The 17,161-nt window shown below is 48.0% G+C and overlaps 1 protein-coding gene across 1 annotated transcript; it reads left to right on the top strand.

Annotated features, from left to right (window-relative positions):
• Positions 1 to 1,865: 1,865 nt before the first annotated feature.
• On the top strand, positions 1,866 to 16,173 carry LOC129133669 (TOG array regulator of axonemal microtubules protein 2-like). The gene is made up of 12 exons (XM_054653297.2): positions 1,866 to 2,053; positions 3,749 to 3,854; positions 4,576 to 4,811; positions 6,332 to 6,484; positions 7,670 to 7,787; positions 8,683 to 8,786; positions 10,161 to 10,365; positions 11,553 to 11,769; positions 12,837 to 12,923; positions 15,115 to 15,346; positions 15,488 to 15,564; positions 16,022 to 16,173. The coding sequence occupies exons 1-12, from the start codon at positions 1,866 to 1,868 to the stop codon at positions 16,171 to 16,173; spliced, it is 1,875 nt and encodes a 624-aa protein (XP_054509272.2).
• The last annotated feature ends 988 nt before the right edge of the window (positions 16,174 to 17,161 follow it).

The raw sequence follows: 17,161 nt of genomic DNA, 5'->3' as shown, positions 1-17,161 counted from the left end.
CAGTCCAGACTACAGCACTGGTGCCTGGAGGCAGCTGTGACTGCAGGGATGAGCTGCGGGGCAGTCTGCCAGGGTGTGCTCCCTGTGCACCTACGAGTGCCACCACCATCAGCTGTCCACTCACCATCTGGGCCCTCTGCCTGTGCTGCTGTCCTGCTCTGCAGCCAGCTGTTCTGCTATCCCAGCAAGGGCCGTCTCTGCACGGCTGTCAGCGGCGTGGTGCAGCCGTGCCTCTGCTCCCAGAAGTGCCCGATGGCTCCTCGCTGCCGCCATCCCACGGCCTGCAATGCCAAGAGGGAACAAGCAGCGCCTCCTGTGTCACCCACCCAATACAGAGGCCGTGTGTAGCAGATGGCAGCCAGGAGGGGCTGCCTGCTGCTCCCAGGCTGTTTGCTGCCTGCAGCAAATACCCAGCAGATAGCCCTAGTGGCTCTTGTCTCTCCTTTGTGGCTACACAGCCAGCGATCACAGCCTGTGCTGTGATCCCAAGGAGGGTGAGCTTATAGGAAGGGAGCTAGGAATGATACTTGGAATGCTCTTTCCAAGTGATGCTACTTCCATGTTCAGAATTGACCAGAACTGACGTGGCTCTCCATTCAAAGTGAATCTAGATGTGTGTGTCTACATACTTCTGCAGTGCCATCACTGATGTCAGTGACTGGGGTACATCAGTGACACCCAGATTAGCTCCTGTCTGAATATTTTTGATGTTATGGTTCCTCCATACTTTCTGAGAGCATGCAAGGTAGCACAAAAACCCTCCAGAGTCTAGAAGAGTTCATCTAGGTTCTGTGCAATATTTATACTCCCTCAGTTTAGACAGCTCAAATGCTGCCATCTACACATTAGAAAATGAGCTTTTGAGTACATGATGTGAAATTCTTGATTGACAGTGCTTTTCATGACAAATGGGTTTCATAAGAAATGCATTTATCATCTGATTTTTTTCATGCCTTGTAAATTTTTTTTCTTTACCAAGAAATTCATTTAAGGCAAATCCAGGTCAATTGATTAACAAGAGAGTCTGTCTGCAACAATGTGCATCTGTATTTGCCTATTTTTATCCTCAAAGTGCATCTGGAAGGCTTTTTTTTATCAACTGTCCCGTCTGGAAATTGCCTTTTCCACACGAGAGCTTAGAAACTGCTGAGTTTGCAAACACATCCATTAGATGACAAATCAATTTCACCTTAGCATCTTTGAACTACAGCCAGTGTGGACCTCTAAAAGAGGAAAGATTCATGATGTTTGGAAAGAACAAAATGCATGAAAGACTCCCCTTTACTGGGAAGGGTAACTCCATGTTACCCTTCCCAACAGTAGGCTAACATGTATGTGCACTCAGCTGCCTCTGTCTAGAATATTTGAAGTCAATGGAAACAGAGGTCAGATGTGAAGGGTCAGGTATGGCTGTTTCCTGGTCGTTGCTCTGTGGGCATTGAGCCGGGCCCCGCGGGGCTGGGTTGTTCAGGCTTGGCTTGGCGCTGTCACAAGGCAGCTGCAGGTCTTTCCTCAGGGAGTTGCAGAGTGTCCCTGTCCTCAGGGTTGGGGGAAATGAGGACACCGAAAAAAGAGAGGCCCCTGAGGGGTTCCCTCCTGGGCTGGCCAGTGCTGCTGTGGGCGCTGTCTCGCAGGGAGCGGGAGCTCTGCAGCCTCAGGAAGCTGCCGCTGGCTGTGGCACCTGTGGCACTTGGGAGCTGGCGCTGTGGGAGCAATTGTCAGGTTCAGCCTGGAGCTGTGCCCAGCTGGGGGAGGCTGGGAGCAAGCAAGGAGCCCCAGGATCCAGGCAGCAGGGAAGCCTCTGACCCAGCGGCAGTGTGTGTCACACAGAGCCCTGGCTGGGAGATGGGGCTCCAGGCCGCGCCATGGCGGGTGCCTTGCCCAGGGCTGCAGCGCCCATGGCCGACCCTCTCCTTACAGTGACCCCGCAGACGGCCACTGGTGCCAAGCGCCGAGAGGAGCCGCTCCGTGGGCATGGGCAGAAGGACAGAGCCTCTTCAGACCCACAGCAGTCCTTGCAGGAGGCACTCTCCATGCTGGGCAGCGATGACTGGTAAGAAAGGCCCCGTTCCCTCTGTGTCCCTCTGAGCGTTAAGGTCGGTCAGAAGCGTGTCTTGCTCGTGCCTCGGAGCCCCGAGAGCCCCGAGGGCCAAAGGGCACAGGTGAAACCCCTGCAGAGCAGGGAGAGCATAAAGATTGGAGAGCAGCCTTTTCTTGGCCTTGCTCTGCAGCAGTGCTCCAGCTGCAGCAGGCCCGTGCTGTTTCCTTGCTTTGCCTGCTGCTCCATGGAGCTGCAAAGGAAATATTGAGGGAAGAGAGAAAGCTGTGGCATGAGACGATTTGCTGGCTGAAGGCAAGAAGCAGGATGGCAGCAGCTTTGATTGTAGAGATTTGGGTGCCATGGGCCACTGGCCCAGTGGGACTGAGTAAGATTCCTCTGTGCTCCCACTGCTGACAGCAATGGCAGGGACTCCTGCATGTGAGTCCCAGAAGCAGCTCCAGGGAGTTCCTCTTTCGGAGAAATGGACTGAGTTGTGCTTTCAAGTCCATCAGCATGTCATTAGTGGTGAAGCGCTCATGGCAGAAGAGAAGGAAAAAGAAATAAAATCCTCTAGGAATCTTGCACTTTTGGAAGTCAACTATTTCCTTCTCACTGCTTCATATGTTTTGCCAATACTGAGATGTTTTGTCAATACTCCCAATGTGTCCCAAAATTATACACAGGCAGAAGGTGGCCCAGAGGTGATAACCCTACAAATATGAGATGATAATGGTTTTCTTTTTGATGGCTTTTTGATCACTCCCTGGTGGATGCTTCATTCACACAGGGGTAAGGCCTGCATTCACACTGGGATAAGCATGAAAAACTGGCCACAATGCATCTCGTTGTGCAGATCCCTTTGCTTTGCCCTTTCTCTTCCGCTTTCTCTTCCCCATTTCTCTTTGGTGCCTTGTGAGGTACAGAGAGCTTCTGCAGGTGTGGGGGGTCCTGATGACACTCAGGGGTGCCCATGGGATCGGTCAGCAGCCCTGTGCTGCAGCCCTGATGCCTCACGTACCTTCCTGTGGCTGAGGGCCTGCACAAAGCAAGTGCTGAGAGATGGAGTTGTTTGCACCTTTTAAATAACATGTTGCTGTTGTGGGGGTTGTTTTAGGTAGGAGTGTTGTGGGAAAGCCAGAGTTTCAACAGTTCTTGTCCAGGGATGGAATCTTAATCTTCTGGGACATCCTGCTGCTTTTTTGGGGAATGTGTGAGGTGGAGTGGAGTGGGTGACAGACAGGCCTAGATTGTGGAGGGGGAACTCAGCTCCAGAGTGGCAGTGCTGACTCTCAGTGCTGAACTGCCTGCTGGGGCTGACAAAGAAGGAAAATGTCCCAGAGTAGCAGCCTGCTGGGACTGTGTCTCAGGGACAGGTACAGGGAGGTGACAAGAAACAGCAGCATGGCCCAGCCTCACAGCTTCTAGGAAGTAGTGAGAGAGGCACTTCACGTGCCAGAGCTTCCAGAAAGGCTGTCTTCTCAAACGGCCACAAATGAAGACTCTGAAAGCCCTCTCTTTGCCTCTTGGATTTGTGTATGCTTTTGACAGCCACAACATCCAGTGGCAGTGTGTTCCATAATTTCATTAAGTGCTCCTTGAAAAGCACCTCCCATTGTTTGACTGAGTTGCCAGCCTGGTCACTTCAGGGGGTGCTGCCTAGTTCTTGGGTAGAGAGGAATATCAATCTTTTTGTTACTTGCCTTTCAGGGAACTGAAGAAGAAGGGACTCTTCAACATCACACGCCTGGCTGAGTCCCATGCAGCAGTCCTGCTTTGTCGACTTCGTGAGATTTGCTTGGCAGTTACCAGCGAGGTGAGAACATTGTTCTGAATTCTTCCCCATACTTCATACGCGGCTTGTAGAGTAGATATGTGCTTGTTCATCTCCATGTGTGCTCAGGGACTGCCTTCATTTCTGATTTTAGACCTTCTACTTCTAATGTCTGTAGGATCTGTGTGTACGTGCAGCTGTATTTACTGGCAGCTTGGGTATCTGGCACTTGTCAGTGAGGTGCCATTTGAATGCAATGTGCAAATGCAGAAACTGAGACACTAATGATGTTATTTGCCAGAGTCCTAATCTCTGCCCAAGCTGTAATTCAACACTGCAAATGAGTCTGTAGACCTGAACCTGTGTTTTCTGTTTCCTGTCTGAGTGCTTCAACTGCTGGTGTTGCTTTCTGGAACAGGAGCATCTGACACTTTTATCTTTATGACTTGTGCCTTTATGATTTGAAAGCAGCCCTTGTTTTCATTTTCTAGTGAAAGAGCCTAAAATCAATGTAGTGCCCATTGTAGAAAGGTTCAATTTCACACTTAGGTGAAATTTTTTTTAGGCCTGCAGTAAGCAGGTGTGAGGTCAGAAATTGGTGCCAGAGTAAGTGCCTTTCGGTGCTTGTGCTCTCCTGCTCTTAATGTACTTTTACGATCCTCTGGACACAGTGGGATGTGTTGTCATTTCCTGGGACTTGTGTTGAAGGCAAGTGGTTTTCTATTCAAGGTGATAATTATATTTCCCCTCACGATTTCCCCAGGTGACCAACCTCCGGTCCAAGGTGTCCTACTCAGCAATCGTCACACTGGGAGAGCTCTTTGCAATCTTGAAGAAGGACATGGATTCCCAGGTGGATGAGGTTGCTCCAGTCCTTCTCCAGATGGTCTGGAACTCACCAGAGTTTGTTCAGAAGGCAGCCTCTCAGAGCCTGGGGATCATGGTGGAGAACGTGACTCCTGCACGAGCAATGACTGCTCTCATGGACAAGGGAGTCAAGTAGGTTCTTCTTCATTTAGTGCTATTCTTCACCTTCTAGTGTGTGGGTGAGGGGAGGGATGAGGGAAAGAATGGGAATGCTGGGAGGGAAGGGTCCGGCATCCTGCATCTTCTGTGGACTCAGGTACTCGATTCTCCCATCAACCTCATTTCTTTCCTCTTGCCACCTATTTCTGCCCTCCTGCAGCCCATTGGGTCACAGAATCACAGAACTATACAATATGGGGAGTTGGAAGCAGCCTTTCAGGATCATCAATTCCAGCTTCTGGCCTTGCACAGAACAGCCCAAGGGTCACCCTGTGTGCCTGAGATTGTTGTCCAAATGCTTCTTCAACTCTGTCAGCTTGGTGCTGTGACCAGTGCCCTGGGGAGCCTGTTGCAGGGCCCAAGCACCCTCTGGGTGAAAAACTTTTTCCTGATATCCAAACTAAAGCTCCTCTGAGTCAGTTTCCTGCTGCTTCCTGGAGTTCTCCCAGTCTGTCAGAGTTTCCTAGATATGGTGAACAGTGGGGAAATGCAAGTGCCTGCAAAGGCTAAGGATAGAGCCTTGTGCTTTTGTGGGAAGAGGGACAATTGCAATTGCAGCTGTGAGCGCTCTTTGATATTTCACAGCACTAACCACAGAGGCCCTGGGGAAAACCACGTTTTCCTCATGATGCCACTAACCTGAGAAATAAGGAGGGTCCTTGCTGGGGTGTGGAGCACATGGGGGAGAATATGCTGGGTGTGGCACAGCCTGCACAGCAGGTGCAGCTCCTGCCAAAAGGAGCCTTGTGTGACTGTGCTGGCCTTAGAGCTCTGCTTTCTATTCAAAATGAAGTTTCCTGTTAGCCTTGAGATGATGAATCACTTCACAGGCCCCTTCACAGGCCGAGTGCCATGGGACAGCTGAAGCAAATGCTGCCCTAAGTGTTGCTGCCTGATAGTTCCCAAGAGACAGTCTCTAGATCAGGACAACCTGGCTAAACTGACTGCCACCCTTTCCTTAGCTTTGCAATAGGGTAAAGCACTCAGATGTATCTGTTGCCAAGCCTCACAGAAGAAAGAGGCTGTATTGCTGGATATTCCGCAACTTCACGCCCCGCAGCGTGTTTTCCCTGCATTTGTTTTATCCCAGAGGTCTGCAGATGTGGGAAGAAATGGGTGGAAAAGAGCCTCATCCTGCTGCAGCTCTGTGTAGTGGGTGCCCTCTGATGGGTCTGCATGAATTTTCCTTAATTTCTAAATAATTCATATGCGATCTATTACTTTAATCTTTCTTTGAGTAAATTTTGGGAAAGAAATGGAATATCAGATAGTGCAGGGAGACGGAATTCCTCCCTCTTCCATGCAGGCAGTCCTTCTGTACAATGCTAACTTTGTGTTTATCTGAGGACAGAACCTTCTGCAGGTGCCTGAAGCTGCAGGGAGAGCCCAGGCTCCTTCCCCCAGCAAGGCCAGGGAGCACGCTCTGGCCAAGGCCTGTGCTGCTGCTGCTGCTCCTTGTCCCTGTGCCCCAGGGTTTGTTCTCTCCTTCCCAGGAGCCGCTACGTCCAGGTGCGGAAGTGTGCGGCCGAACTCCTCCTGTCCTTGATGGAGAAAATGGGAGTCACCAAGCTCGCAGGCACCCCCAGGGCTGAGAGGCTGGCACACGTGGCAGGGACACTGGCTCAGGACTGTCACAAGGACACAAGGTAATGATCTTCCTTTCACCTCCAAAACCAGGAAAACTGTTTTGTCTTTGGCTTTAAAGGTAAAACTACAAAAGAGTGGAAACTCAAGGAAATAATACGTGACCTCACTGTGTGGATGAGGGTCACAGAATCGTGGAATATGCTGCGTTGGATTGGACTTATCGGGGTCATCCAGTCCAGCTCCTGGCCATGTGCAGGGCACTCCAAGGGTCACTCCATGTGCCTGAGAGCATTGTCCAAACGCTTCTTGAGCGCTGTCAGGCTTGGTGCTGTGACCGCTGCTCTGGGTTGCCTGGGGAAATGACTGTAGTGTGAAACCTGAGGTTGGCCAGCAAGAAGGAGCATTGCCAACTTCCTGTGACTTGAAGTATTCTTTACTAAGTTCAAAAGAGCTCATATTAGCCAGTACAAGAGTTTATTATGGCCTTAGGTATACAACACAAAGCCAAAGTGTTCGCTAATGTTTATCACTGAAGGATCCCAAACATCTGTTTCTGGGAAAGTCATGAAGACTTTCCTAGAAATATTTCAGGGGTCTTTAGCCAATGTATTCATTCTTCCTGAACCCCTTCTGCAGATTTCTACAATGCTGTTACGTGGGGCACACTGTCCTCCAAATTTCTTCTTGAAGAAAACTGTGGTTTCCCAGTGGCAAAATCAACCCAAACCACCAAAATCCCCTTACTTTGATGATGAAGTTCCCATTAATAGTTGCCAAGAACACCAGAACGACTAGCTGACCCTGTGCATACATATAGTATAGAATAATCAACAGGATGCAGGAGGTGTTTTGTCCTGGCTTCTCTGCCAGTTAAAGAAAGGCAAATTATTGTGCAATGGCAGCAGGACACTGCTCATAGACTCTGTCAACAAAGCAGATGTGTTTTGCTTGATCCCTGGGAACACCCACAGTTTCAGAGTGAATGGTGTTTTCCTGTGGCCCCACATTCTCCTCTTGCTTCTTGTGTTCAGCTGACAACACTGTGCAGTGTCAAGTGGAGGTAAATCTCCCTCTTTGCTGAGTAGGTTATGCCTTCTCATGCAAGGATTGCACCTGATGAGTTTAAGGTACCAGCCCCTTCTGTTAACACTCTTCCTTGGTTCACTGTTCTTTTGTTTCCTTCCTGCCTCCCTCTCTCCCTTCCTCCCTTCCTTTCTGCCATCCTTCCTTCCATCCTTCCTCAGGCATTATGGCCAGGAGATGGTGAAGATGTTGCTGAGTCATCAAAAATTTAAAATGCTCCTGGAACAATCTCTTTCCACACATGACCTGGAAGATATCCTGACAAGAATTAAGAAGAAAGTAAGTGCTTGGCAGAAGAAATGCCTCCTTTGTCCAAGTATTACCACTGCTAATACGAGACCAAACATACCAAATCTGTCTTTATCTCATTCCTCTTCTGCTGAATCACTTTCCTCCTGGGAATGAGCTGTTAATCCTCAGCCTGTTCATCTGCAGGCCATAAAGGAACTGCTATTATTAGGGGAAAAGTGGGGTTTTGAAGATTTTGAATATCAGTCACAAAGAGGAAAGGGAAAGAGGAGAACATGGGTTTACATTTAAGCGTAAGGCCCCACCACGCTCTCCCTACTGACTCTGCCCCCAGTCAAGCAATTAAGTGAGAACAGAAGATAACAAAGTCTGAAGATAACAGAGTCTTTGCAAAAGTGACTGCAAGTAACACTGCCAAGAAAATTTCCAAATATACAAAAGATGTCCAAGTCAGTCCTAGTTACTACAATTTCTCTCTGTCTTTTGGGAATATTGCCCTGCTGTCAAGCCCTGTGGAGCTGGAAGAAGCTTGGGGAGTGTGCCTTTGTGCAGGAGCAGGGAGAATGAGCATTGAACCAAATCAACTTCCAACACAATGGGCCAACCCCCAGAGTCCCATTTTTTCTGCTGCTTCCTTTAAGACCACTCATTGCCTATCAGTTTGCATTGTTCCCATTTATGCTCAAGACTAGTGAATTTGGGAATTTAGACGGCTGCTCGGTGTGCTAGCACCCATAACCTGCCTTGGGCTATTGAAAACAAAGAGTTGGCACCAATGAATCTCTGGTCTGTTTATTTCTGTAAGTTAGGAAGTGTTTCCCTAAGCCTTGGTACTACATTGATCCAGGTTCTAACTTGTGTTTTAAAGAGGGAATTTCCTATTTTATATTCTGAAGATTCATAGGGTTTCTCTATGTCTTTGTAGGGGATGGAAAAGCAGAAGGGTGAACGCCCATCTGTCAAGGAGCCGGTGGAGAAGAGGAACGATGGCTCGAAGGAGCCCCAGGCCACAGTGCCTTCTAGCAAACGGTACTGAGCACTTTTGTCAGATGTGACAAAGCACATGACAAGCTCTGCATGCCTCTTCCACAGAAAAATCTTTCTGCTGGAGATGACCAGTGCAAGAGATTGTTTCCTTTTCCTACAAATGCTCTAGGATAAAAAACGTCTCCTTCTGCATTGTGTTGAACACAACTTCTCTGGAGGGCTTTCCACAAAAATTGGGTGACAAACAGACACCCATTGGTTGCAGCTCAGCCGATCCAGTGCAGTGGCAAGGGCAGTGCTGTGCAGGCTAGGAGAGGGCAGTTTCTGCTGTCTGCCTTGAGACAAGTAAATTCAACCAGGTTTTTTTTTCATCCAAGTGGAATGATAAATAAAACACTCTTTTTAGATGGGTGTTTTAATGAGAAGTCCCAGTCTAGAAGCAACATGCCATTCCCCAAACAAGCAGTTCCCATCCATGTGGTTTGGCCTGGCTGAATCATGGCTTTCTTACCCTCAAACAGTGCCAAGTTTGAGTAGTAAGGAGCAAGGCAATTCCTGAGCCATTTTGGTCAACAGGTGTCTCAATGTGGACTTTTGTCTTGGTATTCCTTTCCTTCATAGAGTTTGCTTGATGGACAGCATGTTTGGTTTATTTCCCCCTGTGCTGCAATCAGCATTGAAGACAGGAATTTGGTCCTTGCTGTCTCTTCATGCCACTGGCAGAGCTACTTGCTCCTCTGATAAGAGAGGGAATTTCTTGAGCTCTGTCCTGCTCAGCGGTGGCAGGAAAGTGACCACATGCCTCAGTAGCATGGCTAGCATCTTCCCGTGCTCATGGAAGAGACAGGTTGATCCAAGGGGAGTATTCCCAGAGAATTTGTTAAGTTGTGCATCTAGTCTCTAGGGAAGAAAAGGAAATGTGAGGGTAATTCTTGGAGGTCTGGCTTCTGTTTCTATCTCTGTTACTGATTTTCTGGATCCTTCAGATATGCCCCTGTTCACCTGTTCAGATGCATCTGAGCTACTTTTCCAGATTCTCATGCCTGGTTGTAGAGACATTTCTCCAGAGTGATGAGTTTCCCTACTATAAGACACACACGTGCCATATGAGGAGGCATTTAAACTTGGAAGTAGTGTCTCCCTTTCCCCACAAAGCAATGTGACCTGTGTGCCTTGGAAGGCATCTGAAGATAGATCAGGTGCATCTCATCCTTGGTTTTCCTAAGGGAGCAGTGATGAGAATGCCACTTGCAGATTGTCTCCCGTAATGATTGTCACGAGGTCCGCGTTGTTCTTCAGAGCTTCATGATTTTCTAGCTGGAAATCACATTGTTAGGAAAACTCGTCAGGATGTTTGGCTCACAATTAACTGAAGGTATTATCAGCAACAGGTCCTAATTTGGTTTTGTTTTCCAGGGTGAAATCTACCTCTGATGGACACCTCCTACACCGTGCAAAAGCCCAGGTCACATTACCAGCAGCTGTGGAAGGAAGGGAGTCACTCCAGAAGCTTTACCATCTCCTGGAAGCCAAGGGGTTTCAGACACGGATGGAAGGAGTGGCACTCCTCCTAGACCTGTCCAAAACCAGCCCCCAGCTCATCTCCACTAACATTGTCCAAGTATGTAGGGCATCTTCATTGCTCTTTTCCTTTTGCTCCTTTCCCAAGCCTGGAGAAGTAAACTTAATTCAGTGTGTCTTGGCACTACACCCTGGTTGTTTGGGACAGGCTGGTTCCCTCTTACCCAGACAAATTTAATTCTGGTCCAGGCTGCAGGACAAGTTATTTCAGTCTAGTTGTATAGGTCTGGCAGGTGCCTATTGCTGCTGTTCATCAGAGATGATGGCAGAATTTTCTGCTGGTGTAACTGCTGCTGTCTCCTACTGCTAGCTGGGTGAAGTGAAGGGAAAACCAGCCCTTGAAAGCATGGCAATTATTCTCCAGACCAAAGATGGGTTTTCCTGGGGAAGAGAAGTATCAGGCTGGGCTGGTTTAAACCCAGTTATTTTTAAAAGGATACTTCCGTACACTCCATTTTGTCTTGCACAAGCACAACTCTGGCTACTCATTTCCATCCTCATCCCTATTCCTCTTGGTAAAGATGGTGCTCACCCTTCTTGGGGGGACCTTTTTTCTCTTTGGAAAAGGAGGAAAACAGCTAAGAAGGGATCTCTGCCTTCTCCTCCCAGCAGCTGCTTTTTCCCTTTTTCCAGAAAATGGTGCCTGATGATGTGGCTGTCAAGGGACTGAACCTGCTCTAATGAGAGCTGTAGAGCACATTCCATTTCAGAAGTCCACATGTTAGTTAGAGAAATGGTCTGGATCCTGGAAGAGTTGATCCGAGTCCTGCACTTCACCAGACACAGGTTCTGAGACAGACAAAATAAAACTTAGATCTCCTCCAGCCACAGTCTTGATAAAATCATAACTGCCCTCAGTACCTGAGGCAACTGTATAGAAAAATGGGCATGGTAAATATCTGCTTCCATACTTGTAAAGCAAAGGTAGCCTTTTACAGTAATAAATGGAATTGATTTAATGATTTATAGATGGAGAGAAATACCATAGGAACTTTTCTGGACCCAGCCAAACCTCTTAAAAACAGATGAAAATCTCTCCAGCAGCATCAGGTTGTGCAACCATTCCAGTGAGTGGCCCACAGGAAAACAGTGAAATTGTGCAAGCAAGGGCTGATCTGACAGAAAGGACCACTTTCATCTTTTATATTGCTGAGTGCTCATTTCTACATCCCCTCTTCAAACAAGGTCATTTTAATCCAGCTTTCATGTTGTTTGTTCTCTCCACAGATTTTTGATTATTTTGTCCTGAGAATAAATGACACCCACAAGAGAGTGAAGGAAAAGGCGCTGGACGTGCTGGCAGAAATCATTGGACTCCTGAAAGATGCCCTGAAGCCGGTGATGACCCCTTTGGTTGAAGGGATAACAAAGAACCTGAACTCAAAGGATCCTGGGGTTCATGCCGCAGCTGTGAAGGCACTGGACAAATCCGTTGCTCATTTAGGTAAGGCTGAGCCCTGGCATGGACTCTCCTCAGCCGTGTCTCTGTCTGTCCCACACGAGAGAGCGCTGAGTGCCTTGGGAGCTGTTGTTGTCTGTGGAACGCTCCAGCTGACACCCACCAGGAGCTGTGCAGGTGCAGTCCTTATGCACCATCCCCAACAGGCTGGAATGTGCAGCAGCATTTCCCAACAGTCCCAGGCTCCCTTGGCTCTGTGCTGCTTGTCTGAAGAGCAAGTCCTGGACTCCAGCTTTGCTACAATTCAGAGGCAAAGGAGTTTTGGAGTTTGCTTGGGCCCTGTCTGACTTCCCAAATGGCCAGCTTTGCTGCTGGCATGAAGGGACACCGGCCCATCAGAGCTTCTGCAGAGCAGCCACCTGGAAGGCTCTACATTAGAGGCATTAGCTGCCTATTTCCCACCTTTCTTCTTTGTCTTCTTTTTCCAAAGAGGAACTGATGATTCACCAAGTTCATTTCTTTAGAACAAACAGGTCTAAATCCAGCTGTCAACGATGCCTTGTTCCACATGTTGTTTTGCATGGGGCAAGATGGCAACAGCATATACCTGCCTAGGCAAGGGCTGCTGTAAATTCCTTTGCCACAGAGATTTATGTCAGCGCTGAAAATGCCTGAAAAATGGAGTGTTGAAGAGGCAGGTCTTCAAGGGGAGTTTCCACTTTCTCCACTTCAGCTGCTCTGTGAACTCACAAACTGCCTGAGTCAGTGCCTTTCTGTGTCCCAATATGGGCTTCTTCCCTTTTGCTCTGGGATGCAAAACTTTTTCACTGCTTCCATGTGACTGAACTGTTGAGGTCCCTGATGTGAAATGTTTTAACATAGCTCCTGGTACAGCAGACAACTTTGGATTCACAAATGTGAAAGGAGAGCTTTTCTTTTGGAATTTAAAACTCTGCCAAGTAGGCTGGAAGGAAAGACAAAAAGGAATCAAAAATCAGCAGAAGTTGATTTTATTGTATAAAATGGGGTTGCCCCTGCTCTTTCCCTCCTCCTCACTCTCCTTTCTGCTATGACCTCACACAAGTGAGCAGAAACGTGTGTTTCACTTGTAGATGAAGTGTCACTGATGAAAGAGCTCAGCAACCAATGGAGCAAACTGAGTGGCCAAGCCCTGCTGGATGTCACAGAGCGTATCACAGGTATGGCCTCCCCTTCTAAGCCAACAAGTCTCCGGGGGAGTATTTACAGGGAATGCCTGTGAACAGACAGCAGAGTAGCTCCTCCAAATCAGGAGGTGCTGAGCTCGTCCCTCCTGCCCAATAGCCAAGGCAGGTGTAGTTGGCAGGCATTCCCTGGCTGCTGCAGAGCTGTGCAGCATCTGAGATGGGGGCAGAGCTCGGCCTGGGGGCTGAGCTCTCACTGGGGCATCTCAGAACCCACCTGCAGGAGAAGGAGGGCCTAAAAAATACCCCAGCTGGCTCCTCTCTTGGAAGCCCAGGGACATCTGTGATCCTTAAGGGAAAATGGTGACAAACCCTGTTTCAGGGAATCTCTTTTGTTCTCACACAATCCTTGTTTTTCTCCTGGAAAGTTTTGAGGCTGAACCGTGCAGAGCCTAGGGGTCACAGCTTAGGTCAAAACTCAACACTGCTCTTAGAGGCACAGATTTAGTGCAAGGCAGGCTTTGGGGGCACAGGGGGGCAGAAGCTGCAGAGTGCTGGGGGCTCCATGCCTCTGCTGTCCAAGTGGCACTGGACTGAGCAGTTCAGGGTGTGCAAACAGTGTCTTCCTGTGTCTGCGCTGTCCAAAATGCTACAAATGCAGCTGATAATTGATTCCTCAGAGGAGCTTGCTATGTCAGCAGTAGCCAAGGGATGGAAAAATGATAATCTCAATAGATAGTAGAGAAGACAACTGATAGCCTTGCATGAACTGGGGCTAAATCCACTGCTAATTATGCCAACATCTTTAAATGCAAGGTGTAATACACTTGGTGTCTTCATCGGGAATTTCAAAAGGGCATGTTCAGTGATTAGGATGTCAAAGGCCCTTTAAAGAGCATTTAATAAAGTAGATCTCCAGCCATAGGGAATTTAGTTTTGCAGACATTTTGATCTCTTTTTCAAAGAAAGGAATTAAACATAAATTAGGACTACTTTAGAAAGAGCAGATGTTCTCTCTGAGATTTAGTAGGAACAGACAGCTTGCTCCTCATGTTCAGTAGTCACCAACGTCTTTAATGACATTTCAACTCAAATGAGCTCCCAATATAAAATGGGTACCATAACCCTTTTTCTGCTTAGCAGAATTGGTTTTGGGTACTTTCAGGAGATGTTTCAGTGTTGAATTGTTGCATTAAGGTGCTGGTGGATTAACAGCATAGAGAAAATGAAGTCTCTTCCACCACAGAATAATAAATGGCTACTGCATAACATTTTGCATGATCAGAAAATAAGAATGGACTCCAGAGCGTATTTCAGCTTTTGATCTCTCAGCCAGATTTGCCATGCAAGAAGCCTGTTGGTAGTCATTTTTTGTCTGTGTTTGATATAGTTCAGAAAATGATGTGAGCAGAGAGCAGATTTCAGAGACAATGATGTTAGGAAGCAATTGTGTTTTGGTTAAATTTCAGTCCCCTGTGTATTATTCTTCTCTCTCTATTACCCCTATTTCAGTGGACATTATAAGGAAAAATGCTATTAACATTGAGAGGGGAAATGCCATACAAATGTGGAGATGCTCAAATGCCAGGGCAATGGGGTCTGGGTAATTCTCTAAGGCACCCTGAGGTTTGCAACAGCTCTTTGCTGGAAGCCACAAAAGCATTCTGCCAAAGACACCAGCTAGCCACTGATGTTTCTCATCCAGCTGTCAAGCAGCAGCCATCTCTGGTGGGCTGGAGTTTTGAACTGTGTTCTAATACTGCCCTTTGCTGCGTGCCACAGAGCAAAGGGAAGAGCCAGATGAGACTTTTGGCCCTTGGCATCAAAGTTACAAAGATGGAATCATCCCTTTTATTAGAAATCTCTCCATTGCCTCTCTAGGGTGCATTTCCAAATCTTCCGTGTGGGTTTAGACAACTTCTTAATGGAAAAAAAAAAAGGAAGTTTGACATTTCAGTCATTGTTCATGCAGAAACAGATTGTGAAATGATTTAGTAAAGGTACAAAGTCTGCCACAGGTACAAAGCTCTGGCTGGAGAAATTGCTCCTGAGGGGTTGGTGGTTCTGTTTCAAGGATGATCAGCTGCAATGCCCATTTCTGGGCCATGGGGCTCTGTGTGCTATTTCACTGATCTTGGCCAGAGAGGCTTCCAAGAAGCAAACCCAGAGGTAGATCCTTGTTTGCATTGAGGCTGGTGGGTAAGGAGCTGTGTCTCTGTCCCGGCAGTGCTGGTGGAATGGGTCCATGCCAGGAGCCCTGAAGTGGTGCAGCGCTACGCCCTGCCCGTGCTCTGGTGCTGCCTGGAGAACAAGGCGCTGCCTGTGCGAAGCGCCAACGTCTGCGCTGTGGTCACCAAGCTTGCCTGTGCCCTCTGCCAGGTGATGGGCACCCAGATGATTAAGTGTGCTGAGAGCAAGCCTCCACACGTGCAGGAAAACCTCTCCAGCCTTTTGGGCTGGTGAAGGTTTGATGTTCTCCAGAAAGCTGACCAAGTGCTGAGTTGGACACCTCCGGATGGGACTTTTTAGCTGTGCCAAAAATAACAAAACACTAAGGAAGGGCGTGCATCTGCTCCTGCTCCCTCCATCGCCCTTCCTAGTCATGGCGTGGGGGGCCTGAAGCAACTCCAGGCTGAGGACAAAGTGAAGACCAAGCATGGATCAGCCTCACAAAGAGGTAAGGTGGGAGCTGGGCCGCTCTCTGGTGGGAGGAAGGGTCTTGTGGCAGCCCAGAGAGGCTGTGCGCATTGCCAGGGAACAGCTGTGCCCTGCACGTGCCCCCTGCAAGGAGCTGTGCTGCTGCCAGTGCCCCGTGGAGCTGCAGGGCTGCTGAGCTGTGGGGCAGGGAGAGGAGCAGGAGGCTGCATGTGCAGCTGAGCCTTTCCTGGAGAGCACAGGGCTCTGGGCTCCCTGCTGTCCCAGGGCAGCCCAGAGGCCGGGCTGTTCCTGTGCTAGCTCTGGGGAAGTGGGGCAGGGTATCGCCCTGGCCTGCCTCAAGTGTCTGCCAGCAGGGGCATGTTTCCCCGTTCAACTATTGAAAAGTTTCCAGGAAATGTATCCCATGAAACATGTACCTTTAGCTGCTTTAGGTTTGCATTGCAGCCTCTGTTACACTCTGTGTTTCCACTTTGCAGGCCTGACCGGCTACACTCTTACCAAGAAGTTTTCTCTGCACACTTCCCATTGTCTCTCCACCACGAAGTCCTTGCCTCCTGTCCAGAAGAGCCCTCATTCCTCCAAGCACAGGAAGAAGTTGGCACCTGCTAGAAGACTGTTGGAAGATTAGGATTTATATGTTAGGCTTTATAGTTGCAGATGTTACATATGTTCAGAACTTTAGATGTAGTTTTGAATAACTGTCTTTTCATTGTATCTTGAAATTTTGATTACTTATTTTTAATTGTATTTTTTTTTGATTATTTTAAAAAGTTAAATAAATGTGGCATTCAGATTCTCTGAACAGAGAGAGAATTCTCTCTCAGAGGACTTTTCCTGGAGAAGTACAGAGAGAAGAAGATGAAACATTTTTTAACTCTGCTTGCTGCTCCTGTTGTTTTGCACATGTGGAATGTGTTAAGAGGATTGTTTACTTGAAGGGACTTCCTAGTTGGATTCTGGTTGTTCATATTAATTGGCCTGTTGGGTCAATGCTGTGTCCTGGCTGTCACAAGACAGCCACAGGTTTTTCTTTAGTATTCTTTAGTATTCTTTGTAGTATAGTGTTCTTTAATATAGTGTAGTATAATGGAATATAATATACTTTTAATAAATTGTTCAGCCTTCTGAATCAATGGAGTCAGATGCCAATCATTCCCTGGTCAGGGGCGCCCTGCTTTTCAATAAATAAATAAATAAATAAATAAATAAATAAATAAGATTGAAATGAACCAAAAGGAGAATGTGAGACCAGGACCTGCCAGCCTAGAGCTTCTGGGAGTGCAGCTCACTCGATGTGCCAGTGTCTCCCCACATGCTTTCCTCATTGGGCCACTCTGCTTCCTCTTTTGCCATGGCTTCTCTGTGTCATTTGTGCTGCTCTTTGTTACTTGGCATTACAACGGGACCAGCTGTTCACAAGTTTGGGGGACAATGGACCCAAAAGATCCTGTCTAGTCAAAAGTTTTCCATGTAGATGTATTCTCTGCTCACCAAAGGCCTGAGCAAAGAAACCTGGAGGAGTGTGCCCAAATGGCAAAACTTTGCTCCTTTGCAATCTCGCACTGGAAAAAGGCACATCTCTGCAAGTGTCAGTGTCTTCTGTCTGCCATCAATTG

This window comes from Agelaius phoeniceus, chromosome Z (assembly GCF_051311805.1).
Source record: "Agelaius phoeniceus isolate bAgePho1 chromosome Z, bAgePho1.hap1, whole genome shotgun sequence".
Classification (NCBI taxonomy): Eukaryota; Metazoa; Chordata; class Aves; order Passeriformes; family Icteridae; genus Agelaius; species Agelaius phoeniceus.
This window is presented reverse-complemented; position numbering and strand designations above follow the sequence as displayed.